The 26,890-nt window shown below is 44.5% G+C and overlaps 3 protein-coding genes across 4 annotated transcripts; all 3 read left to right on the top strand.

Annotated features, from left to right (window-relative positions):
• Positions 1 to 3,753: 3,753 nt before the first annotated feature.
• On the top strand, positions 3,754 to 16,385 carry eda (ectodysplasin A). 2 transcript variants are annotated; one of them, XM_030368950.1, is made up of 8 exons: positions 3,754 to 4,214; positions 10,613 to 10,715; positions 13,030 to 13,068; positions 13,401 to 13,577; positions 13,977 to 14,011; positions 14,125 to 14,176; positions 14,768 to 14,892; positions 15,163 to 16,385. In XM_030368950.1, exons 1-8 carry the CDS (start codon positions 3,906 to 3,908, stop codon positions 15,421 to 15,423), a joined length of 1,101 nt encoding a protein of 366 aa, XP_030224810.1. In that variant the 5' UTR covers positions 3,754 to 3,905; the 3' UTR covers positions 15,424 to 16,385. The 2 variants fall into 2 exon arrangements, with proteins under 2 accessions (XP_030224810.1, XP_030224809.1); XM_030368949.1 differs by having other exon boundaries at positions 3,755 to 4,214; positions 14,768 to 14,898.
• A 2,195-nt stretch (positions 16,386 to 18,580) lies between these two features.
• LOC115552585 (transforming growth factor beta activator LRRC32) lies at positions 18,581 to 21,111 on the top strand. Its single transcript, XM_030368816.1, has 2 exons — positions 18,581 to 18,730; positions 18,919 to 21,111. The coding sequence occupies exons 1-2, from the start codon at positions 18,641 to 18,643 to the stop codon at positions 20,779 to 20,781; spliced, it is 1,953 nt and encodes a 650-aa protein (XP_030224676.1). The 5' UTR covers positions 18,581 to 18,640; the 3' UTR covers positions 20,782 to 21,111.
• Positions 21,112 to 22,176: 1,065 nt separating this feature from the next.
• Positions 22,177 to 26,791, top strand: LOC115552583 (uncharacterized). The gene is made up of 8 exons (XM_030368815.1): positions 22,177 to 22,313; positions 22,478 to 22,610; positions 22,727 to 23,885; positions 24,054 to 24,181; positions 24,370 to 24,518; positions 25,085 to 25,239; positions 25,642 to 25,727; positions 25,849 to 26,791. The coding sequence occupies exons 1-8, from the start codon at positions 22,197 to 22,199 to the stop codon at positions 25,956 to 25,958; spliced, it is 2,037 nt and encodes a 678-aa protein (XP_030224675.1). The 5' UTR covers positions 22,177 to 22,196; the 3' UTR covers positions 25,959 to 26,791.
• The last annotated feature ends 99 nt before the right edge of the window (positions 26,792 to 26,890 follow it).

The raw sequence follows: 26,890 nt of genomic DNA, 5'->3' as shown, positions 1-26,890 counted from the left end.
AGGCTTGCATATCAGCCATGACTATTGTTTATTGAAATTGGCAGAGGACGCGCTCCTCAGTCTGACTCTCACTCCAGCTCGTGAGATGTATGTCTTGGAACCCATCCAGTGGCGAGGGAAGGGCATCAATTTTCCATCCTGGCATACACAGTGTAATGTTTCCCTAAGAATGTGTATCTCTCTCGTATTTCATTTAATACTGGACTCAGCCATATAACCTCTCCGAGATACAAGTATCTACAAGAGTGTTTTCCGAAGACATCCATCTGTAACCATATCTACCGTGGATTGCTGTGCAACACGATGCTTGAAAAACTAAGACGTGCCTTTCTCTGACGGACGAAGCTGGCACGCAACTCAAATAATAAGGACAAATGTTTTCAGGTAAAAAAAGATTATGATATCATGATGATTTTTTGTTTTGGGTCAACGTTTTCAAATTTGATCTGTTGGTTTGAGTGTGCCATTACATTCTTTCAAAGGGATTGCTTAGCTTTACAATTGTGTGTGTGCATGTGTGTGTGTGTGTGTGTGTGTGTGTGTGTGTGTGTGTGTGTGTGTGTGTGTGTGTGTGTGTGTGTGTGTGTGTGTGTGTGTGTGTGTGTGTGTGCGTGTGGGCGGGAGTTCATGCGTCTGTGTGTGCGTGTGTGCCTTTGTGAGTGTTTGTGTGTGTCAGAGGCAGTTTGAGGTGAGGCTAAACATCAGCATAACATCGCTACTTTATAAATAGAATAGCTAAATTCTGCAGATAGAAGTATGCTTTTAAGGCTGTGGACTTGGTGCACTCCATCCAAATAACAGAGCAAATGTTTAGGGAGCGATACTGGTGTCTGGGAGCTGCAATGGTCGTCAGAAATTATCTTGGTTTTTTGATTTCCTCTGAATCCTCACTAAGCAAGATGGACGACACAAGATATAATGAGCAAATACTTGAATGAAAATGTTCCTCATTAGTCCAAAATAGAGATGAAGTGTATAGTTGTGGTAATGTTCATACATACACACACACATATACACATAGACACACTAATGTACACACACACACACACACACACACACACAATCACTCACAAACACACACACACACACACACACATACACAAACACAGGTTCGATAAAAACTCAAGAGGAGGTGCCGATGTCACCATCCATTTGCTATCTTTCCAATGAAATAAAACATAACAATGTGGCATCAAGTAAACATCATTTATCTGATGTTTTACATCATCAAAACCCTGACTTATTTAGTCTTGAGAATGTTTCATATGGCTAGGATGGAAAAAAAAAATCCACATTCATCAGTCATTATTCAGCATGCATCGATCGTTTGCGAGTAATGATTTTCGGTAAACATCCCAGGAGTAGGGCCTGAATATTAACGGCGCGCATCTGAGATATGAGGCAAACTTGAGGAGCCGTACACCTCATTAAGAGCCCTTATGTTTCTGCTTCCCTGTCCAACCAAGGTATGCTTTTTAAAAGCACTTTGATGAGGCAATCAGCCGTGAAACTCCACGGTGAACCATAAGGGCCTGTTTCTTCAGCAAACTCTATCATCTGGCGGGCAAAGCCTCTAAATCGTGTTATAAGCTCAGAGAGGATAGTGTGGCACACCGTTTATGAATGGTGCATTAATGCCGGGGGGACCTAATATAAGAATTATTCCTGGAGAAAATAACCACAGCATCGGCGGTTTCACCATGGCTGGTATTTTGCAGTTGATCTCAGGGTTTAAGCAGGAGAAAAGGTCACGTGACCTATTCATCTTGCACACATTAACACAAAAGTCCAATAACGTTTTTGTTTTTTTAAATAAATGATCATAAACGCCAAATTGCCAACGGCAATTTCTACTATGCTGAACTGACTTTATGAAAATGCAGGAGCATTATGGGGCCGACTATCTCCTGCCCCCATTATAATCTGTCTGGTGCTCAAAGTCATTGTGTGTTTGCTGCCCGGATGAAAACCGTTGCAAATATGCTTAGGCTGAGCTCTCAGTCACGGCCCCTTTGAGAGTTACATGAAACAGGGAATGTCCTTCTCTATACAGTTTGACATCTTAGACTTTGATAATGAAGCAATGCTGTCCAAAAAGGACTGGGAGAGAACAAAAAAAGAAAAGAAGAAATATATGTGCAGGCATATTCACGTTTTATGAAAGATGAGATTATGTTACAGAAGCTAACAGAATGGATATCCTATCTTCTATTTCTATTTTATTTTATTTTATGTCATGACACTGTTTTATAGTGTGGTTGATTTGCGGTTTGGCAATACTGCCCTTCAGTGGCAGTTTACTAGAATCGCTTTAGAAGCCGATTATGGGAGGCAAAATTCAGCACTTGCCTGTCTGTGACGGAAGCCTGTGATGCAGTGGAACTCACAGCTGAGTACGTGTATAGAAGGTACGGACAAGCGTTCGCTTTAAAACAATTAGTCACCCCTGTTTTGTTATCTTATGTTATGATATGTTACGTTAGAAAGACGCCCTGTTCTCTCCCCGAAAGTGAAAGCGAGCCATAGCTCACTGTCTGTCAGTATACATTCCCATCAAGGGAAAGCATAACCTTGTGTAGGTCAAATGCACACAAAATGTCAAAACCCGGCCAAAATAAATAAAGACAGATGTTTTGTGGCAGCTGTCTGAAAACTAAACCGAGTGGGTGATCCATCAGGGCCCAAAGTTGCAGCTCTGCTTAGTGTACCGGGTTTCATCGCGCGTGGCTCAAGGACAGAGCGATTCGCCTCTGGTTCTTCGCTCCACAGATCAAAGTGTTCATCAGAAGACATTTTGCAAAAAGAACAACAGAAAATAAAGATCAGCTTTGCATGCCGAAAAACTAAGGGAACACAATGTCAATCAACGCTCGATCCTGTTAAGACCTTGTGGCTGGCCACAACACGATGTCAAACTGCTGCACACTCATCAACCTCGATGACCGATGTGTGTTTGGAGGGTTTGATGTTGTTGTACACAGAGCAGTGAGCGCAGCGTGCAGTTTGATCAATGCCACTCCCTTCTCGAGTGCTTGGTTTACTTGGTCCAGATGGAATAACATGTTGTCTGCTACATAACCTTAGCCTTGAATGTGCGTCAAATGTTGCTCTGTGGTTTAAAACGCATTTTATTCTCGTTGATTGGTCCCATTGATAATGATTGCAGATGAGCATCCCATGCCTTTTCTCGAGTTAAATTAGCAGGGAAAAAACGTAGGGTTTCCTGCGATGTGCATCTTACCTATATACCGCCCAAGTAGCAAAAGTCATAACGTAAACACATTGCAGTGATTCAACACGAACACACACACACACGAACACGCAAGCACACACGCGCGCACACACACACACACACACACACACACACACACACACACACACGCACACACACACGCACATAGACAGAGAGTGTTCTCTCGCTCCCTCTCTCTCCCTCCCCTTTTTTTATGAAATAAAAGAGAAAGAGGGGGGGGGGGGCTCTCTCTCTTTCTCTCTATTATTTCATTTATTTGCAGGGGGCTCAAATGCGTATTTTTAATAGTCACAATTAAATGAAACGGATGCCCCTTAACATTATTATACTCCCACAAGGAGTTCGTCTTAACGTTTGCAAACCTCGACTCGTCCAAAAGATGCCGCTAAAATGCTGTCATGAATCCAACCCGATCCGACCTATGTCCTGGACGGTCTGATGTGTAATTGATCTCTAAACCAATCAGGCTCGGCGTAGGCGGTGCTCTGTTGTTACTACAGAGACATGAAGAAGTTTGCACCGACCTGCCGCTTTAACCATGAGTTCCTATGTCGGCGCACGGATCTAGGCTCATGACAATCTGTGGTCGCATCGTGACACACGTCTTGATTATGCCGAGATAAACGCACATCCTGCTCTCCTCTATGCGATCATGGCATGTGATGCTTCTTCTCAGGAGGACTTCCCGGGTGAAGTGATGCCCAGACCTCTGCCGTGCACATGCAACAAGAAGTGCAAGACTAGAAGCAGCAGCGCTATATTCTTTGGATTATTCCTGCTGTCTCTGTCTCTGCATGTCATCACGCTCGTCTGCTATCTGGATCTGCGGTCAGAAGTGAAAAGGGAAATAGTTCACCAAAAAAGAGACTCGATATGGAGTGGAGGTGATTTGCCCGACGCCCCGGCGTTCTCACACAGCTCCCAGCCAGCGAACCCCGGCAGCGTCGGAGAGGGTCGTGAGGTAAGCATAATAAATAACCACCAGGTTCCGGGGGCATATATCAATAACAACACTGTAGACTTGCACACCGACCCCAAACAAGAGTGCGTAACTTTCATTCCTAACGCGCGACCGGTTCATGTTCATTCAGCTCCGCTTCCTTCTCGTGTTCCACGTTGGGTGTCAAATTTGGTTCACGCTATGTCAAGGCATGTTTCGGGACAACCTATTTGTACAGTAGCCTGTCAAGGGCTCCGTTCTTCAGTTTCACTGGGATAGTCTTGGGTTGTGGTTTCCCAGCAGATGTCATATAGTTTATGAACCCGTTATGGCTTAGGTTGTAACGAGAATGAGTTAGAATGGATATGAAAATAAATAATCGAATTGCACACATTACCTATTTATTAGAACATAAATTGTAGTGAGTATTATTGAGTCATTGTTTTGTTTTCATTTTATTACCACATTAGCACACTAATTGTCCTCCTCTATAGATATCCTCCATTTGAGATAGTCCTCATATAAGGCTCAGTTGGTGTTCCACTTAGTTCCTTAAAAGGGGGCAGTGAAGTCGCAAGAGCAGGTGGACAGCAAATTACCTAAATCACGAGCAGGTGCAAACCCCCAGGCTGATGTTAATTCATCTGGACGTTAGATGGGCATTTTGGTACTTGGCGCTAAGCCAGTTGCATCTCACATGTGTTTTCATTCCTGGGAGCGCACTGATCAAATTTTCATCTGCTGCTCTGGTAACCAACAAACTCTCTTCTTCTCCCCCCCACAACAGTACCACCCCACCCCCCTATAATGTCATCAATACAAAGGGGAGCAGGCGTGGGTCTGATTGCTTTCGCCAGCATAATATGTTCCTATCTCAACTTGTTTTATAACTGTGGTCATTTTTTCCCGTCTGGACCGGCGTGGGTGTATGTTACATGGTGGTTATAGCCAGCCCAGCGCATTTAGCTTGAATTAACCCCAGGGTTAACCGCAATGGTCACCCTGACAAGTGAACTCCTGACAAACAAACAAACCAGAGTCGCCAATGTGCCCAGGCACTACTCTCCCCTTTCCTACCCATGTCGGGTGGCTGAAGCCTATTCATTTAGGCACTCACTTTGTCCCCCTTTTTGCTCAGCTTATTTTGGATAGTGGTGGTTTCCCCCCATTGAGATGAGCCCGGTATTCAACCCAGATGGTGATGCCTCACGAGGTGAAAGACTGTGGGCCAGCTGTAAATATTTAACAGTGCTATGATGCTGTCCTTGCCAGATGTCTGCATTAAACAACTCTGATTACACATCCCACAGTTTACATAGTTGGAGCAACGGGAGCATGTGGCATCTGGACAGGGCGGCCGCACTTGTTAGCTTTTGAGAATTTCCCTTTGAAGATTTTTATTTTTTCGAGACATTAACATTGTTTGTTGCATATTTCACACACGAAAACATCAAAGCTTCTTGAGCAGCATCCGTGCGATGTGAACACGCAGGTATTCAGTACCAAGCAGTACAATGTGTAAAGGTCCACACATTGAAACACTAAAAAGGGAAGAGAGAGAACTGTCAGGTAAAGCCAACAAACATATAGTGTAAACAATCATACCAGGCATTCCAGAGATGTGAAACACATTGACTCACTTTCATATCAAACCTGTTGGAACACCATATTTGGTATTAAACATAGGCCGTTAATTTAGTTCCTGGCAAAATCAGAACTGATATGGCAGTAATGAAGTTGGATGGCTGCTATTGTTTCTTAAGGTTTTCCAGTTTCAATAAACGACAGCACGAAATGTAGCTGTGTGTGTGTGTGTGTGTGTGTGTGTGTGTGTGTGTGTGTGTGTGTGTGTGTGTGTGTGTGTGTGTGTGTGTGTGTGTGTGTGTGTGTGTGTGTGTGTGTGTGTGTGTGTGTGTGTGATTCTGGATTCTACAGTGAATCCAGAGTTCAGGCATAGTTGGCCTCAGAACCGCTCCCCGACACAGATACCAAATGAATCATAGCCCTGACGATATGTGCCAGGATGGACAAGGCCGATCCACTATGGATGAGTGAGCCAGGGCAGAGGGGTTGTAAAACCTGTGATGGAAAACTAGGATCCAAAAAATCTAGTAAAAGGAATCTCAATAGGTTACACTAACAATTCCCAGTGAACCCACTCGTGATATTCTGTCACTCTGAATGTGTCCAGGGAAATAGACGTTTGGGCCTAATGCAGATGCTGGGAATGAGAAGGGCCTAGCCCCTTTGTCATTCAAGAATGTGGCCTTGCAGGGTTGAGCAGTTACAGTTGCTCGGTATCCGCGGGCCACCAGATTTGGGTCACAGTCCAGCATTTCGTGCGGTATGGTTTTCCCTGATAGCCAAGCGACGGGGTACTATGGGTATCTCGGAACTTTGGTTTGGGGGCGAGGCTTTAAAAGATAACACGTTTTAAATCAAATCAGTGCTGGAATATTGACTGTGAAAGTCGTAGGCGTATTCATTAAACGCACACTGAATGCATAACGAATACAATGAGCGTTTGGGTATCGGTATAATTATGAATATGTGGGAAGAAATAGCCTTCCAAGAAGTTAGTTTTGATGTTATAATCCACCTAAATTGATTCCTCTTGTTATTGTTAAACTATTGGGAAAACATCATCTCTAACCTATTAAAATCCATTAAAGCCACATCTTTCTATTACTCTTACATGAAATCTGCAGCTAATCTCAATTAATAGTGTGGATGAAAGCCCGAGCCAAACGTCCAAATTAGATTACACGCCTCAATAGCTTTCCTAATATTTCTGCTCAAGCAATCTGCTTGCATAACACTTTGCTTCAGTGAAATGTGACAGAAATCACAACTTTGAATGCATTGGTAGTTTCTAACACACACCCAACTGTTTGGAGAAGAGGCAGATATTTAGTGCAAAGTGAGGCTTGCATATAACTGCATATTATAACATAGAATAGTCTGAATGTGCATTTTAATGTAAGTAAGGAAAGTACTAAGGTGGAAAAACTGATAAACTGGAAAATAAATTCTAAGTAAACAACAATTTATCCCTGTTGACCACAAAGGGAGCCCTTGGGCAAGGAAGTAAATCCCATCTGTCCAGTGAAGCTGCACAGTTCCCAACAGTAAAAAAGTGTTTGTACCAGCCAATGCACAGGTGTGAGGGTATAATTAAGTGCTCAGTATGTGGGTGAAATGGTGCAGTGCAAAATAAGAGCAAGTGTCACTTCATCACCCAACATCTTACTGGCGTAACCTTGGTAACAGCAGCACTCAGTGTGTTGGCAGAGATGCAGTATTTTATCCAGCCCCGAGAAAAAATTCTCTTAACCAGCATATGAAATAATCTGTCCTCTGATGTATGCCTTCAAAGTCTCACAAAGAACAGATGCCGAAACATCTGGACTTTCGTTACCAGCTATTAAAAAGTCAGTTTGACGGGACGCAAAAATCTTCAGGCCACCATGGCATGCGCTAGGGAGCGTTGGTGGCCCGTTAATATCAATATTAAAAGCCGTGCGGGGCTCAGTTTTTATATGGAAATACGAGGGGACATTTCGAACAAATACGTGAAATACGGATGGGGTTAAACACCAGGACTCTGGTTGGAGAAACTTGTCAAATTCAACAGTGAACTGACTTGGCAGGCCTTGAGGACATGACCTTGTAAAGGAGCAGTCCAGTGAGGGAACGAGCCAAGAGTCACAGAGACCGTACGAAATTAGACAACGTGAAGCCATTAACTGTGTTCAGATGGGGAGCGCGCCGGTGCCAGTGGTGTTGCAGCAATAAGTTATGGGATCGGCCGCTGACAGGCCAAGCAGTGCAACAGAGAAACACTGGGGTGATGCTGACCCATCCCTGTAACTGTGTCTAATGGGCCGTTTTCTTATTTCAAGTTAACATCCCTCTAGGGGGATTTCAGAGTGGACAGTGCCTTTTAGCAATTAGACATTTCCCAGAAATGACCATTGTCTCAGCTGGGAGTGTAGACTTAGTGCAAAGTATCCCCAAATATCCCATATTCTCTGAAACAAACGTGCAGTGGGAGCCGGCAATTGTTTGTGTGTGTGTGTGTGTGTGTGTGTGTGTGTGTGTGTGTGTGTGTGTGTGTGTGTGTGTGTGTGTGTGTTTTATGTATATAGAAATATGTGTTTGTGCATGTGTGTGTGGGTATGTTTGTATGTATATAAAAAACGACTTGGAACCTTTTCACAAAGACGTAATCTGTCCTTACAAATTACACATCCCTCAATTTAAGGCAATTTAGTCATATCCTCATGAAGCAACGGGGAAGGAGTCAGCTCCCACCCCCTGCTCTTTGAAGATTTAAGAGGCCTCTAATTAATACCTTTCCCCCCCCCCCCCCCCCTTTGTGGAAAAAAAATGCTTTACTCAATAGTTGGCACTTGGCATACATACCAACACATTGTCATCCTGATTTACTGTAACTCTGCATGCCTTTTCTAAGGCTGTAAATGTCCGTAATGAGATGGAACGAAGTGAGTAAGGTCATTCTGCGATCTCTTTTCGCACCGAGCACTTTGGTGGTAGCCTCGCGCATTGTTTACTTTGCATTTTGTCGCTTTGATTGGACTTAATCTAGGTTCTGAAATTGGCTGTTGGAGTCGTGTTTGGCCGACGCTACAGACAAAAGTGTAATGCCATATGCCTCAACATACACCCCGAATCCTTTGAGGGGTAAAAGCCCCCCACGTGCCAACAGCTGGCGTGGAGATGTGGAGACACCTGCCCACCAAATGAACGGCAATCTTCGCTGCTTGCGGGAACATCTGGAGTCCGGTGGACTGATAAAACACTCCAACACCGTGGTCTTCCGTCAGACAGGATTTCCCGAACTCACAGGGCCGTACATGGTTGGCAGCCGGTCAGAGATTTGGACTTTTACTACTGTCAGCATGCCCAACATAAATAGGGGTGGTTTGACATGATTCAACTCATCCCCTATTTCGGGGTTCTCGTCTCAGTGATGATAAAGTTAAGACCCGAAACATTACTTTCCTTGTCAGACGGCCTTGTCTTTCAGTGGGCCAGGGAAATCCGCGAGGAAGAGTGGTTTGGAGTTGAGGTTTCATTCAGTAGAGTGACCTTTTCTTTGAGGCCATTCGAATCCAGACTTTCTAAGAGTGTCACGGATACGACTGTCATTCGAACCCAATTGGGTCAGCCCTACATGCGAGTAGCAGGTTAAACGCTTTTCAACAAACCCAAATGCCCCAGGCATTTGGGTTTGGGATCCCTAGGTTCATCCCTATCTTGCATAAATCGATACATGGTAAAGTGCAGCACGTGTCTGTGCCCGGGAGTCGTTAATAGAAATATCAAGCAGATGTCTAATGCAACAACACATCTATGGCTTCTTGTCCACAACTACTCTCAGCATTAATATTGGCGCTGCCTACCATTATTCATGCTGACACTCCAAAGTGTGGCCAGACTTGGACGGCTCAAGTAAAAAAAAGCTTTTGGGTGGTCTTCTTTGTGTTTAAATAGCGCTAGTGATCCCTCTTTGTCTGTCTACTTCTGGGAATCCTCCAAAGAAGCGATCACCTTCTGGCTCTCTAACGGAACGTGACAAAAGAGCAAGCCGCACGTAGTTGCTCTGTGACAAACACACTCAACAAACACAATCAGACACAGCCCGAGTACGGAGGACAGGATTGTTTGAGTGTGTGGCTAATACAGTCGGGTCAGGGGGTCCCATTGAGTTCACGTGGACCATAACCAGTCTACGCAACCACATAGAACACAGTCATGGGGTTTGTCCCCCATTTCACTCACCCATGGGAACATCCCTGCCACTGCAGAATGGCCTGTCCTGTTGGTTCGAGGAATGAGCTCAGACAAGCTACATCAGATCCTTTCTTCAGCTCCAACTTTTTTTTTTTTTTTGCCGTATTCATGCCGCACCTGAATAGGGCTGGTACCAGGTGCCAAATGAATAGATATTGCTCTCAGATTAACAGTGATTCAGGTCCCTCCTTTTGTATAAAAATCTAAATTTCCAGGTGAACACGTCTCATGGGCCAAAAAGGCAGACAAAAGGGATTTGGGTTACAGGCTGAGTTACAGCATCAATGAGACAGACAATAGCCTGGCCGCAAATGAGTTTGGTGGCTGGTAACATCGCACAGATTTTCAAATGGTCTGAGTTATCTCTGTGTAAACATTATCCCCCCCCCCCCCCATAGAACGAGTACGCTAACATGTTTCCTGCTGTCTGAAACCTTTTCAATTCCCTTATGTTTTTATTAACTCACTAATTGCTAATGTCAGGAATTGTTTTGCATCCAATAAGTCCTTGCAGCATCACGTTCACTCCTCTCAAACTGTATGCGTCTGTGTCTGTCTGTGTCTGTGTCTGTGTCTGTGTCTGTGTGTCTGTTTCTTTGCAGGAGGAGCAGTTACTCTACAGACCGAGTGACATCCAGGGCCCAGAAGACCGTAGGGGCATAACACAGCGGTCAAAAAGAAGCCCTAGTAAGCAGTCTGATTCAGGTATATTGATACAGCATACACTTTAACAATGGCAGTAGTGATATTGCTACCGTGCGCCTAGCCAATGGCAACTTTGAAACCATTGTCCTTGTAATACACCCACTTTTTCCTCGACAACTTGAAGAGTCATTGTGAAACCAACATGAATTGGCTCTCTTAAGCTCTTAGTCAATAACTGATGTGTACAAAGGGTCGTCTAGGAGTTGGCTTTGTTTTTCTTGTGATTTCGTGAAGTATGTATCGATGTGGTGGGGTTCATTTGAAGGTTTCAATGACGTGAAGGTCCACACATAAAAACTATTCAGCGATGGCCTTTTGAGTAGATTCAGTAGTCTCTACACTAGACTCTTGTGGGCTTTGGCCTCTTATCCTATTTTCAAAATACTTTGTTAATTAGTTTGTGAAAAGGTTTCCCCTCCTTTTTTTATTTACTGTTTAGTGCTTTATTTAACCCAGGAACTCCCCCACATCATGTTGGACTTTACAAAGCACAGGATTAGGAACAGAATGGTACTGATTATTACTTGGATAGCAAACAAGGCAAACAGGGTTTGGGTGGTTTCACCAATTTAAAACAGACAGCAACCCTTGTGTTCATTTCTATATCTCTAAATCTTATAACGGCCCCTTGAAATCACATCAAGTCTGACCTTGTCATCGCTAAGACCTACACATCAGGAACTGAACACGGCCATGAATCACTTGGAAGCCTTTGTTGAAAGAGAGTTCAGTTTAAAAAAAATGACGTCCCGCCCAGAGATGCTAATGTCCCTCATCAAGTTAATGGATTGATTCATCGCAATCAATAACTCAAAAAGAAAAAAACTCACGCTCAATACAGCTGATCTGCATTTGTAGTTTTTTTTCTTCAGAACGTAAGCTATGCAAATAAAAAGCACGCTTTCTGAAGCCCCTTGCTTGAGTGCAACAAGTGCAGCATGATCACAAGGCATTCCGATGTCTGTGGCGTGACACTGAATACTTGTGGGTTTAGGGGGGGGCGAAGGGGGGGTTATGAGTGGGGGATCGGGAGGGGCGGGGGGGGGTTAGTGATTGTGTTTAAATTAGAAGAAAAAACTCACCTTTGAGACTTTCTACATAAATCAGTAATGTCCCGACCCTCTGAACACTAATCATTCCCAGGTCTCCCTTCTGCTCTCAGCTCACAGACAAAGGCTTTTGTAATCTCAGCCTTAGATGTGTGTGTGTGTGTGTGTGTGTGTGTGTGTGTGTGTGTGTGTGTGTGTGTGTGTGTGTGTGTGTGTGTGTGTGTGTGTGTGTGTGTGTGTGTGTGTGTGTGTGTACTCTCTCACACACACACACGCGCACACGCACGCACGCACACACACACACACACACACACACACTCACACTCACACTCACACTCTACACACACACACACTCTAAAAGGATATCCATGTTTGTTTGTGTGTGTGTGTGTGTGTGTGTGTGTGTGTGTGTGTGTGTGTGTGTGTGTGTGTGTGTGTGTGTGTGTGTGTGTGTGTGTGTGTGTGTGTGTGTGTGCACTCTCTGCTCCTAACGGGCACCAGATTCCAGATATGGCTGCTCGTTAAGAGAAATCCGTGCGGATGCATCCAGTCATTTAGCCAGAGGAGGAACACTGGCCATATGTTTGAAGGGGGACTCACACTGTGAGGTTTTAAGGTTAAATGGCCTTTGTAGTTGTAATGACATAGTAAACACGAGACGAGTGGGACACGCCTCTTGGGCAAAGAAAATATTCTTCTAATGCGCCCATGGAACCGTGCGCAAGGGGGCAGTTTCGTTCTCCGAAGTGCAGTTGTCCTTGCCTCCGTAGAACATACATGTGCTCACACACACATGGCTGTAAAGATGCGATAACCACACACACACGCACACACACACACAAACACACACACACAGATACACAAACACACAAACACGTGTACACACCGCATATCTACACACACACTTTCATCTGCATTCCCCATCTGGGCCTAATTCAAAGAAAGGATTTTGGCAGGATAAAGTATCTCTCTAATGATCTTCTCCAGTTCCACTGCCTGTGAATGCTTAAGGCACTTGTTCATACAGAGGAGGTGAAACCACACTTACAAATTACTACACCAGAAGATACCACAGACTGACATACCTCCACTCGGTTGCCCATTGGAGCACATCTGAATCCGTTAGCTTAGCCCTTCTCCAGTGTACCTTCACGGCATGCGCTGGATGTTACCCGAGAGGATAATTGGTCAGGAGGACCGTTTCAAGTTTAATCACACTGTTTTTGTTCCTCCCCTCTCCTTCCTTCCCCCTCCCCCAACTTCAGAATCAACTGGAAAGGAAAGACGAAAAGAGAAGAGAAAAGGTACAAATTCAACAAATATCTCTGGAATCCTCTGTATCATTTTATATTTATTATTATTATTGATTAGGCCTCTGCGTGTTGCTGTTTGTTCTCCTGCAACGTCCATCATGCAGGCCGCTAAACCTGGCAACCACCTTAGGCCAAGTTAAACATAACCATTCAACACTCCACAGAACTCTCTCTCTGTGTCCTTGTACGAGTATTATCATATTATTAGTATTAGTAGTAGTATTACGCAGAAGCCGGCATTAAGATAATCAAGTATATTTTCATCCTAAGCCAACCTAGTCATCTTAAGCCAACCATCCACTTCCATTTTTTCTCGTTTCCAGGAAGGAAGAGGTCTCCGGGTGCGCAGGGGCCTCCCGGCCCCCCCGGCCCCCCAGGGCCGCAGGGGCCCCCAGGCATCCCAGGGATCCCTGGCATCCCTGGGAGCAATGCTGTCGGCCCAGCCGGACCACCCGGGCCCCCTGGCCCTCAAGGACCTCCAGGCCTCCAAGGTCCAGCAGGTATAAAGTGGTTTGGACCGGCTCTATGAATCCCTCATCCCCGGTCTGGAATTAATGAAAGTACATGTTGCGTGTAATCTATACGGCAGCATCCCACTCCTGTTTCAAGGCACTATAGATGCTATTTGTTTCCCAGCCGGCTTAAATCAAGAGCGTATTTTCTTCGACATTACACACGTCTGCAAAAAAACAAAACATCTTGTAAGTTCTACGTGGCAGGGATGGATTAAGTTGTCCAATCAATTAACTGATTGGCGTACTTTTGTTTGTGTGGAACACTTCAGGTTCTGCAATGTTCCGTCCTTATATGGTCTGTTTTGTTCCAACTGCCACTTGCTGCTTTGTTCTAAAACCCTGCCGCTAACTAGTGTTTAATGTCGTCTGTTTCCTTTTTCGCAGTGACTGCTGACAAGACCAAAACAAAGGAATTTCAGGTACGATGTGTCATATTTAAACAGGAAAGTTGCCAATGTAAGAACGGTGCTGTAGATCAGTTTGCCATAACCCCTATTTTTAACGTCTTCCTTTGTTTTATCTTTTATCTCAGCCGGCAGTGGTGCATCTGCAAGGGCAGGAAACGACCATCCAAGTGAGGGAAGGTAAGGATGCTCGGACGGAGTTTTCTCTCTGCACGCAGCGACCGAAAGGCTGCACGCAGCGACTGAAGAGGCTGGTCACCTCTCGTATTCAGGTTCAGTTACAGCCAACCAGGCCTGTATTACACAGTGTTCATGGGCTCAATCCAGATGTAGAGAAAAGTCTGTTTTGCTACACTTCTCGAAACTGTTTCTCCTTATGGGGCTGTGGAGGCAAACAGCTTCAGCTTGACATGAAGGCTAATTCAGCACAGGCATCCAGCGAGGCACCCAGACAGTTCAGTCCTCTTTGCGTTTATTCGTCTGTGAACAGCAAAACATTAAAGTCTTGTTCAACGACTCTCGCCAGTTGTCTAGCGTGCATAAGCTGCAATAAATTGAGTAAATGTTATTGCAAGAGAGAGGAGAAGCAGTTAATCGGCAACACATTAACAATAGACCATACCGTTTCCCTTAGGGTTGCGATCAAAGCATGCATTTTGCATTTGCATTTTGCATTAATAGCGCGATTTGTATCACCCGCCATATCTATTCTATCTATCTGTAGGAAGATAGTGAGTAACCTTCTCCCTTCCTTTTCCTTTCCATGCGTAGATCTGTCCGAGGGCGTCCTGCGGAACTGGAAGATGGTCTCCATCCACCACCGCGTCTTCAAGATGCACTCTCGCTCCGGGGAGCTTGAGGTGCTGCTGGATGGGGTCTACTTCATATATAGTCAGGTAGAAGTGAGTACGGTCCTTGACCTAACTCTTTTACCTTATGCGGTCGGTTATCACCTGGATCCTAGTTTATACCAAAAGCTTTGGACAATTGCACCTATCCACAGTGATCTACAAATAAATAAGGCAATAAGGTAGCTACTCCTATCTGATATACGTCTTCACAAACGTATACACTGTGAATTCCCTGACAAGTATGGTTCCCTCCCCTGACCCCAAGAGTGTTTTAGTTTTTTACATCCTGCTCTCTCCTCTCCCCTCCCCGCCCAGGTTTACTATCTGAACTTCACGGACATCGCCAGCTACGAGGTGATGGTGGACTCCACGCCGTTCCTGCGATGCACCTGCAGTATCGAGACGGGCCAGCGCAAGTTCAACACCTGCTACACTGCCGGGGTGAGCCTACTGCGTGCCGGCCAGCGGATCTCCATCCGCATGGTGTACGAGGACACCCTCATCAGCATGACCAACCACACCACGTTCCTCGGCAGCGTTCGCCTCGGCGAGGCGCCATCTGCTGGCCAACACTGACCACTGCAGGGAGCCGGTGAAGGGCCCGGCTCAGGAAGTGCCGCAAAGCGGCAACCCCCACCCCAAAAAAAGAGAAATAATCATTTGCGGAGTCCGACTCCGCAATCATCCTTTCCACTAATGGTCCCAGTAGCGTGTAACGGGGAAGGATTATCAGAATAACACGATTTGTTTAAAGAGGCAACTCCTCAAACCCCATAAAAAAAACCCTGCTGGCGAGAAATATGAGGCCATTTGTTGAGAGCCTGTCGAGAAGGAACTGTAGAACTTTTTGATCTGAGAAACATTTCTTTTTGAGGAAGCCAATCTGTGACTTTTTGTTTACTTTCCCTTATTCTGTGTTCTGGAACAGAAGAGGGGTCTTGGGCAAGGACGCCGAGCTTCTCACGAAAAGACTCAACGGCCCCTCGTTATTTATAGACATGGAGTAGTTTTTTTTACACTTAGGCATTTCTTTTTTTATATTGAGGAAGGACACTGCGCTGACACATACTTTATATTTACGTACCTTACTTGCTGTCAAATGATAACCTTGTATCTCCAGAAAAAAGGGCTACTCAAAGAGTAATGAAAAATGACTAAGTATCGGACTGTAGGCGTTGGCTTTTCAAAATAAAATATATGTAGGATGTTCTCAGCATCTGTGGCCTGTGGATTGCAAATTGAAAAATAAAACATGTAAAGTGAAACCAGAAATTGATTTCCCTCCTAAATGGATTTAAAGGTGTTCACAAGATGGCAGCACTATGTATTTGCACATATTTGCACTACAGCATCCGGAATATCAGTGATATGTTGTTATTTTTTAACAATGCAATTGTTTAGCTACCGTATGAATGAATCCATGTTGAAAAATGATAGTTATGTTTATATGTCACTGTATATATTGTATATAAAATGGGATATACTTTTTGTAAATTGATTTGATTGATGGATTAAAATGTTTCATTTTTTGCCTTAAAGCATTTGTCTCTCTTACTGGTCTTTTTTCAGCTGGTGTTTAAAAAGTCTACTACTCTTCTTTCATATTGAACTCCACTGGCACAAGAACTGACAAGAAAAAATTATGTTCCTTGAATGAAGCCATTGTCTTTATTAAAACATTGCTTTTTACTTGGACTGTGAGTTTCACAATGCATCGCATCGTTTTATTGGCTATCGTCTCCATTCAATCTAAATGAGTTCCATCTTGAGAAGTCCATAAAAAAAAGAGCAGTCGAAGAGGGCTTTTCACTGGGAAGCGCGCTTGACACTGAGCATTTCAAGCTTTGGTGTGACCTCACCGCTTGGTTAGAAACCTGAGGATACCTCAAGTGCTCCAAGCCGCAAAATGCCTTCAAAACACTTTACTATCAGTACACAGTGTTTATGCTCCATTTAATCCTTCCTTGATTTACACTGCCAGCATGTCGGAGAATGAATAGAAGACAAACTCTGGGGGGATCTCGTTATATAATTGAATCAGAAGTTTTGAGAACTTCGTGATGGGGTGATGAGAGAGAACAGACAAGTGTGGTATGTCACTGATTACGGAGTATGGAGTCATCTTGGACACTGTACTACTGAGACTCGTTGCCGTTATCCGGCACTTGGATAGCGCTGCAATAATAAATCTTGTCTCTGTGTTTTCTCTGAGGAGTTCCAAGTTGCGCCCCTTTCCCAACGAAATGAAAGAAAAATGGAGAAAAATAAAGTCAGGTGGGGGAGACAGGGTGGTCAGTTGAGAGATGAAAAAGTGTGCATTACTTTAAATCTAATCTAGAAGTGAGGCCATCAAAAGTGCACTATGTATGTTTATTTTCACAGTCATCACCGCAGCCTACGGCCAATACTAACATCGTGTGTTTAAGAGGTCAAGCTTATCTCATACCTTCGGGCTATTGTTATTAGGAGCGTCTGTCATTAAAGCCGCACTTATGTCTGCCTTGCCTGTTCTCACAGGAAAAGGAGCAGAGACCCCTTGGTGGCTTGCAGCACACCAAAACAGACCGAGGCCCATTTCACGATGTGAGAGCCGAGTTGTTGTCAGAGGAGACGGATATGAGGTGTTTAGACAAGCTTTGTGTCGACATCTCAACTCTTTACGAGCTAGTAAATATCACATTTCAAGCTCACCACACAAATAGTATTTGACTGGGGCAATAAGTTCCATAAAGATGCTGCACTACTGTGAGAGTTGCAGTGGAATAAAGCAGCTACTCTGGAGTCTGACAAGTCTGAAAAGTGTTTTCCTTAATCATGCTGGGCTTACTATTGGCACAGTCTATTGTCCTATCGTCAGTTAACGCCTCATCCACGATTATGAGCTGAAATGCTAACAATAATAAGGATGGCACTCCTTTTACAGGAAGTGAGAAGCACAGACCTTGGCGTCTGGTACTCAGTGATATAGTAACAAGTGACAGCAACAGGAAAACTCCATTAGATAACGTCTCATTGACTCTGCGTTCATCCAGTATTAGACGCTGAATTAGTTTTCTGAAACAATTTGGCAAACGTTGAGTTGACAGCTACATGTTAATAATACTTTTAGTCTGAAAGGCCCTGTCATGTCGTATCTTTTTTAGGAACGTCTGTCGTTGTCGACTGTCACTGTGTTGTGTGTTTAACAAGCTTCTTTCATCACCTTATGTTTCCGCTTGTCCTTATTATTTATTTATTATTATAACTTCCCTCCACCTCTGCTGTTTCTCTTTATTTGTTCCTCTTCTCTATTTAAGTGTTTCCATATTCCTAAGAATTAATCAGGAACTAAAACAGTCATACTGAACTCTTTGTAAATCAATATTGTTGTAAGTTAAGTCCATGGAATTTGGCAAAAGCAATTCCTAAAAGTAATGTCAATTTTTATTCTAGGTAATTTCTAAAACATAACATGTCATTGATAACATCTTTATTCTGTAAACATGCCATCCACAAAGACTGTTGTCCACAGCTGTGTTTCTTTCATGGTTTACATCTATAAATAATTGTGTGTGTGTGTGTGTGTGTGTGTGTGTGTGTGTGTGTGTGTGTGTGTGTGTGTGTGTGTGTGTGTGTGTGTGTGTGTGTGTGTGTGGCCATGTGTGCATGCCTATGTGTGCATGAGGGTGTGCTTGCGTGGGTGTGTGTGCGCGTGTGTGCGCGTGTGTGTGCGTGTGGATGTGTGTGTTTGTGGATGTTCAGCCAGACAGCGGTAGTACTGGTACAGTAAAACAACAGCTGCAGGGAAACGATAATGCTCAGACATATATTCTTCCAGTTCTTGCTGCTATGGTTCTTTGGCCAAGCCGTCCATGGGATTTCTCTGTTATATCACGATGAAAAGGTAGGCGCTGGCTGAAAACTGTTTCTTTTCGACTTTTCCTGTCTTATTGTTTTTCAGTGATAATATATTCTCTTGTGTAGTCCTCCACCTGGGAAAGTGTGTTTTGTATTGGTTCAGGAGCCTGATGATAATACGCATTCCTCATTTGATGTTCTGCAACTATTAATTCTTCTTCTGCTCGTTTATAGTGGCAGCCTTGGAACAGGCAGGCCCGCCATACTACTCCTCTGAAAATGGATATGAAGCTGAGAAGATTGGACCTGTCCAAAAGCTTCATCAGACAGTTGCACACACTTGGTCTGCCACACCTGCAACAGCTTGACTTGAGTTACAACCAGCTGGATCTCATCGCTGAAGAGGCCTTCATAAACCTGGCCCAACTTGAAGCGCTGAATCTGTCCAAAAACGCTCTGTACAACAACGTTGGCAGGAACGGCAGAGCCCTCCGATCCATTGGCGGGCTGAGGCGTTTGGACATATCTCTGAACAACTTGAACGACGAAGCGGTGGAACTCTACCTCCAAAACAAATTCTCCCTGATTCATCTTGACCTCACTGGCAACGGCATCACGGCACTCACGCACAACACGTTCAAAGAATGCCAAGGACTAAAGACCATTATCGCGGCCAATAATCTGATAAGAGACATAGAACCGGGAACATTTGAACCGCTTATGCGATTAGAGACACTCGACTTGTCCCAAAATAATTTGGCACATATCTGTGATTTTCAATTGCATCAAGTGAACTACTTGAATCTCAGTCAAAATTCAATAGAGTTCTTCATGACACGGCAAGACGAAGAGTTATTCAGACTAGAAATCCTAGACCTGAGTGACAATAAACTATTTTATTTCCCCATTGTTCCAAAGTTCATCCATTTGAGATATCTTTATTTACAAAATAACATGATTGGAGCTTTGAATTCAGAGGCAACAATGATCTCAGAGGCCAGATCTGTTTATAAAGAGATTGTTATCGGGAAAGCCAATACAAAGTATCACGAAATATTCTCTAACTGGAGAATAATGCCATTGATTTACATTGACCTGAGCAGCAACCATTTCAGGTCGGTACCCTTTGAAACGTTAAGCCTTCTCACCTCTTTAGAAACCTTAAACTTTAGTAGGAATTGTCTGCAAAATATTGAACTTAATATTACAAAGCCTGGCCAATTGGGATATAATTACCGGCGATTATTCCCATCCCTGAGGCACCTAGACTTGCAGAAGAATAGCCTAAGATACATTACCCCACTCTTTTTCAAGGCCTTACCAAAACTTGAGACATTAAACTTACAAGCAAACTCAGTGAAACCATGTCCACCTGGAAATGGGTTGGGACGGAACAAATCCGATCAGCACGCACTCGGCAGACACAACATGTCTTGTGTTGCCTTCAGACAAATAAAGACTCTTAAGCACCTGAACCTTGAGGACAATGGCATACAGGTGCTCTACGCCAACACTTTCGAGAAAACATCTTTGGCTCACCTCAACCTCGCTGGGAACCGTCACATGGTCCTGGAAGAAGGTACGCTGGAGGGTGTGCAGGGAAGCCTTCAGTCCCTGAGTCTCAGCGCGACCAATGTTTCCAGCCGTGACCTTTCCTTGCCCTGTATGCCAGCATTGTCTCAACTCAACCTCTCCAACAACCATCTGGACAGCATCCCTGTTAGTCTGAGTTGTTCTCCTCTGAGGGTACTTGACTTGAGCAACAATGCCTTGGTGTCTTTGAACCCTTCTCTGATCAGAGCCATGTCGTCGCACCTTAGCGCCTTGTACATCAGAGGGAATCGCTTCGACTGTTGCAATGCATCGTGGGTGACCGTTTTGAATGAGTCACGGGTGAACCTACCTGATTTGAGTGAAGCAAAGTGTGCTGTGCAGGGCGAGAGTGTTTTTCTAGCCGCCTATATAGAGAGCCCTTCAGGATACTGCTTGTTTCAAACCACAGTTCCAGTCACAGTCGGCCAGCGTCTTATCGTCTTCATATTTGTGATGACAATCGTTTCCATGTTGTTTGTTTTCACTCGACTTTGGTGGACTTGACAGGATCCTGCATAGTAATTAGCTATCCAAACATTATTATTATTATTATTATTATTATTATTATTATTATTATTATTATATGTGTTATTTATCATTATGTCGTTCTTTAGGATATCACTATTGAGATAATAGTTGTAAATACTGTATATGTACTTCAAGGAAATACTGTTAATATAAGCCTGTTGATGCAACTGAATCACCCAGGACAGACATGTCATTGGTTATAGGAGACCGTTGAGATTGTATACCTGTGTTTCTCAGCATATTTATCTCATGGTTGTTTCATTTCCAATAAAAGTACAAATAAATTGTCCCCTGTCTACTCATGTACATGTTGGTAATATGACTGTGTGACATACATATACAGACATGTATTTTTATATTGAATAGAATTAATAGAATAGAATTGAAGAAAAGAGGGTTCAGGCCTGTGTCAGAGGAGTGTCAGAGGAGGTGGACTCACTTTGCGTGGATGTGGTTTTTTTTTCCCCTTGCCCCACCCTCAAGGTTGACTGGATCAAGTAGCAGCTTGACAAGTTCAAGCAGAGAGCACTCAAGAAAGGAATACTGTGCATATAGTATTAGCTGTAACCGCGCAGGAATGCATTGTAGCGAATTGCATGCCCTCCGTTTCCTCTACTTTCTTTTGTGTGTTATTGTGTTTGGCCTTCCTTACTCTTCCTTCCATCATCATCATCATATCAAACCCGTTGGCATTCAGCACTTGTATTTGATATCTTGCAATGAACGACTCACGTCTGTTTTGCTGCGTTTATCAGACACAGAAGGGCCAGTGAGCAATATATAGCAGAATTAAAGCCAATCATTTTTTTTATTTTTTGCTATAGTGCTGTCATTTAATTGCAGAACTATAACCTACCTGGTGCCTTTTGAAACACAATACTCACAGTTGAAATGATAATGGATTCACCTTGTAAATGACGGTGAACCGTTTAGTCACAGTGTACGTGTTTCTGTTCACAGGAACATTCCTTCCATCAACACACTGCAGATACACGTAGTAGGGCTAAATATTATTGTCTGACTCATTGAGGAATCTTATTATGTCGCAGGTTGTCTGCCTGCAGTCCGTGCAGTGGCTTGTCATTGTTATGCATTCAGCTTGAAATTAGTAGGCTATCTAACCAGACATTATTTTTTTGTCGTGAATTAAGAAGTTTTTAATGATGTATTCCAGGTTATAACAAATATTTTACCTGAGTAAGGTTATTGCATGCAGTAAATGTCGACCAATCGCCTCTACCTGCTTGAAGTTGGGCCTTCTCTTAACGATGGGCAAGTCGAGGTCCAGCCGGGCAAGTCCATCCCAGCCCCCCCTCCTCCTCCCGCCCCCTGTCACCGGTCAATGACGTCATTCATCAAAACCACTGACTGCTGGGCTTAGCGCCACTGAAATGGGACCTGATTGTTTGTTAAAGATGAAGCCAAACGTGCTGCTGATTTACAAGCTCCTCGAATTGGAAAATGGCCGAAAAACACTTGACCGAGGACTTCGCAGCTTCACTAACCGGGTGTGTTTAGAAAATATTTTTTTCATAGATATGTCGTCTTGATGATTTGTGAATGAATCAAATCAAAGCAACTTTTCAGCCATGCGCCAACCCTGAAGACGAGCTGCCGGTTGAGTTAGCATGTATTATCAGTGTGGTTGATGATGTGTGACTTTCCCACACAGGCCAATGAAGAGGTTCAACGTTTCCTGAACGGGTCCCTTTCGACCTATCAGTACGATGAACTATCGACGATCTTGGACGCCAAGTGCCGAACTTTAAACAATCTCCTCACTACATTACAACACGCCACAAGTGGTAAGTGTCGTGACCTGCATATGCTTGTCTTACATAAATTAAATTGGACTAGATGATGTTTTGTCTCCCATATAGGCTAGACCAAAATACATATGTATTTTCTTCTTATACTGCAGATCAACAATTCTGTGCCGAGGCCCCTGCAGACAACGGAGACATAACAAACCAGCTATATCTATTTCCAGACAAAGTCGTTTTGACAACAGATGTTCTTAAGTTTGGTCCCATTTTAAGCAATGTCCTTTTGGCGAGCTCCATAACCAAGGCGATCCAGGTGCTTGGAGCAACGCTCTCTTTTCAATGTCTAAAGCAGCTCCTAGACCCTAAAGCTGTCAACGATGACGTGTTCGATAGCATCCAGCCCAGCCAAAACACTGATGCTGGACCTGCCGATCACTCTTCTGATTTTAAAATTGAAGGCAATGAGCTTGTTGTGTTCAAGGAGAAACCCCAATTGAGGGTAGTGGTTGAACCTCCTCTAATTATCATGTGTCAAAAGGGTTCCCTAGAGATACTTCCAACAAAACCAGTGTCCCAGAAAACCAGCGATCCTCAACCAACAAATATTCTTATGAACGCACAGTTCCCCTTCTGGGAACTTGAACACGAAGTCCCGATACAACACAAGAAACAAACATCTGAACAGCTATTGACCTTCCTGCGGACGCACAAGGAAAGTGCCAGCGCGAAGCGGGACAATTTGGCCTGGTTCAGACGCTATTTCCATCCTCCGTCAACAACACCATCAAAGATAACAAAACAGAGTAGCTTTAAAGATGGTGGAAGTAGAAGTATGACCGACAACACCAGGTGCATCGAATCCCCGCCAAAGGAGACGGCGTTGGCTGAAGAGGACTCCCGACCTCCCGTGTTCAGGTTGAAGCGCGTGGAGCCTGGAGGAGTTATTATCTACTCCTGCATGGTCCTCACCGAGACGGAACTGTGGGACATGGGAGAAGTGGTCACACCACTCGGACCCGTTGAACAAGTGGAAACCCAGGACGGACAGCAAAACAAAGGGGTGGACAACAGTCACCGCGAGGTCTCTGCTGCTGAGGAACCGGGGGAGAAACCACAGAGTCCCCAGTGTACAAACACCACATGTGGTTTTACCCCAGCCGAGTCGCCACTCCCGAACAGTACCGCCAGCATCCCCGAGTTTGTGATCGTTGCGTTCAAGGAGATGGAGGTTGTGGTTTCCCATGTGGTGTCCCCTGGACACTTCTACATCCAGCGTCCAGACGTGTTGGCCAAGCAGCAGGCCCTGGTCAACGGGTGAGTCGTTCCCTTCACGTGACCCACGCTTGTTGTTTTCTCCCTTGTCTACAAGTCCTCGCAGCGTCACCGACAGCACTGGCACATCTGTCCTTGATTTGATCCACGTTAAACTAGCGTGCGTGTAAACACATAAACAGGGTTTTCTTTTCCTCCGTTTGAAAACAGCTGGAAAGGCCGCTCGTTTGCGGAGGAAAACAGCGTGCCAGACATCGGGACCCTGGTAATGGCTTTCTTCTCGGAGCAGAAGCAGTGGTGCAGGGCCCAAGTCCTGAGGATATGTGGCGTTGGTGGAGGTGAGGCCTCGCCTGCTGTAGCGCCCTCTCACCCCTAGGTGGTAGCATTCCACTTTGCATCGCCTACAACTGGAGAGAGCGCCGCTGCTGCTACCTGTCCTACCTGTCCCAAAGCAAGTGGAAGCATCTGCCAAAAATAAATGATTTATGTCGGGTGCCTTGTATATATCCCCCCCCCCCATTTTCAGACGATCAGCCCGGTGGGACCCACATCAGCGTACAGGTGTTCCGGCTGGACCACGGAGACAAGGCCACCGTCTCCTTGCGCAACGTGGGCCCCCTGACACCGGACATGGCGGCCCTGCCCCTGCAGGCCGCAATGGTCTCGCTGGCCGATGTGAGTCACCACCGCCGCCCGTTTACTGGAAGCTGACTTCGCACATGCGTGTCGCTGGTTTTTTTTATCACAGAGCTCAGGAAATGTTATGTTTATATCGAGGCAGTGTTGTTCAGAGCTTACAGCTTGCAGCCCAAAACCTGAGAACCTCCTTGATTCAAAGGGCAGCGATAGTAGTCTCCCTGTAGCTAGATGACCTGCTCCACTTATGTCATGTATATGAACAAATAACTGACTTTTTTATATGCATGACATAAAAAAATCATGACTAAGTTGTCCCTGATTAAAAAAACGTCTGCAGATGGACTAAACGTTAGATGTAGACCTGTTTACGTGGTTGTGCACGGGGGCGAGGAGGACAGGCTGGGGAAAGGGTTCAACGTATCATGTTGCACCGCAGGCTCAGGAAGCGATTCCTGGATGTAATTGTCCCCCCCCCCCCCACCCCCTCGTATCCCCGGGATCCGTCGCGGTCTTATCTCGTCTAACCCCCGTGACGCGGTCCCGAATGCATTGTCACACTGCACGGCGGTCTGCGTCCTCCCCCGCCCCCCCCCCCCCTCCAGGTGTCCGCGCTGGACGGGGTCCACTGGACGGAGGAGGCGGTGTCCTGGTTCAGAGCCATGGTGGAGCACCGCACGCTGTACGCCCGGCTGTTCCCCCTCCGGTCGGCCGTCACCGTGCATCTCTTCCTGGAGAGGGGCGCCATGGGCGCCATGAGGTAGCGTCCTGTGGCGGTTTGGACAGCCACTTTTGAGCAGCCGTAAAGCCTTGAAAAGATGAAGTGTTCAAGTTCACCCAGGTCAAAGGTCGATTGACTATAGAGAGATATGAAGGAATACGTGAATTGCATCGCGATTTAATGTTCATCCTTTCTAAAAAATTACTTATTGAAGATATTGTTTTTTGATTGGTTCTAAAAGTTATTGCTATTGCAGAAAGTTCAAAATTATACATTTTGAATCAATAGTCATCAGTATTGCGGCAGTGTACAGAAAGCCCACCTAAATAATGTGGACAAAAGCAGTAGCTAACAAACATACTTGTATTTGAACCTTAATAAAAAAAATAGATGTCGAATAATATTAATATGAAATATTAATATGATGGTATTTTGTTTCAGGAGAGGAGCATCGCTCTCTTTGAGGTTAGCGCAGAATGGACATGCGAAACTCAACCAAATGAAAGCCTTTGCCGCAGTCAAAAGAGGTTAGTAGCATCAATGATCCCAACCGCGGCTAGATGGCAGTGGTGTGCCTGTATCCCTTCTGCGCATGCACACAGTAAGCACACGATGATCCTGAACGTTATGTTTATTTTCTGTTCTTAGGCAATTTTCTCATTCTGAAGAAAAGGCAGGAGGCTGACTGGCAGAAATACCTAATTGCATGCTACACAGAAAAAGTTCTGAAAAAAACTTTGTTGGGAGTTGAAGGTTAGTTTTAGTTATTTTTTGTTGGTGGTTGTTTTGTGTTTTTTAGTTGGTATTCAACCCACAATCTTTCTTTACTTTGTAAGGACTTTACATTGTTAATTTCTGCAATTGCATAGGTTTGGAGTGTTACTTCCAAAAAGTTTTTTTTCATAGTGGAAGCATATAGAATATATTGCCTTCCAACAGAAAGATGGCCACTCAACTGGACGAATAACAAATGCCTGTATAGTGATATGTAATCATTATAAGCTTAATATTCCAATACAAGTGTCTTTGTCAAAACTGCTCCATCATCACATTTCTCTGCCAACAGTAAATATGTCACGTGTATACTGGATTATTGTTCTGTACATGTTTACACAAACACTGATATTTCATTCAAAAATGTCAAGGCCAACCGACGCCCCCCCTGTGCCAGTTTATCCAAAGTGACGCAGAACGCTTGTTGCCCTGTGAGCTACTGCAGATCATCTGATAGCGAACAACAAGCCCATGCTTTGTATGTCTGTGATGCTTGGGCCTCTCTGCCGGTGCTGTATTGCTGTGTTCACCGATGTACGATATGAGCATACGCATCTATACAAGACGACAGCTGCTGCCACCACTGTCAGATCTTACTTGCGATGACACCATAACAAACAATAACATCTGTCCGACCATGTGGCCTTGTAAAAGCTGCCCTGTTGTGATGTAAAAATTTGCATATTTCTCAATATTAATCTATTGGATAAATGTGTCATATCAGTCACCCGTACTACCGGCCTAAGTATGCTTTAAAGAAATTGTAAAGTGTGAATTACAAAATAAAAAGAACTCAAAAAAAATGTTTTTATCTTCACTGTCTATCTTCCTATCATAATAATCCGACTTGTCGTCCATCTTGAGGCATATTCACAAAAAGCCCTGAGCTGGCCCGTCTTCTCGCTCTTATAACGGC

This window comes from Gadus morhua, chromosome 10 (assembly GCF_902167405.1).
Source record: "Gadus morhua chromosome 10, gadMor3.0, whole genome shotgun sequence".
Taxonomy (NCBI): Eukaryota; Metazoa; Chordata; class Actinopteri; order Gadiformes; family Gadidae; genus Gadus; species Gadus morhua.
This window is presented reverse-complemented; position numbering and strand designations above follow the sequence as displayed.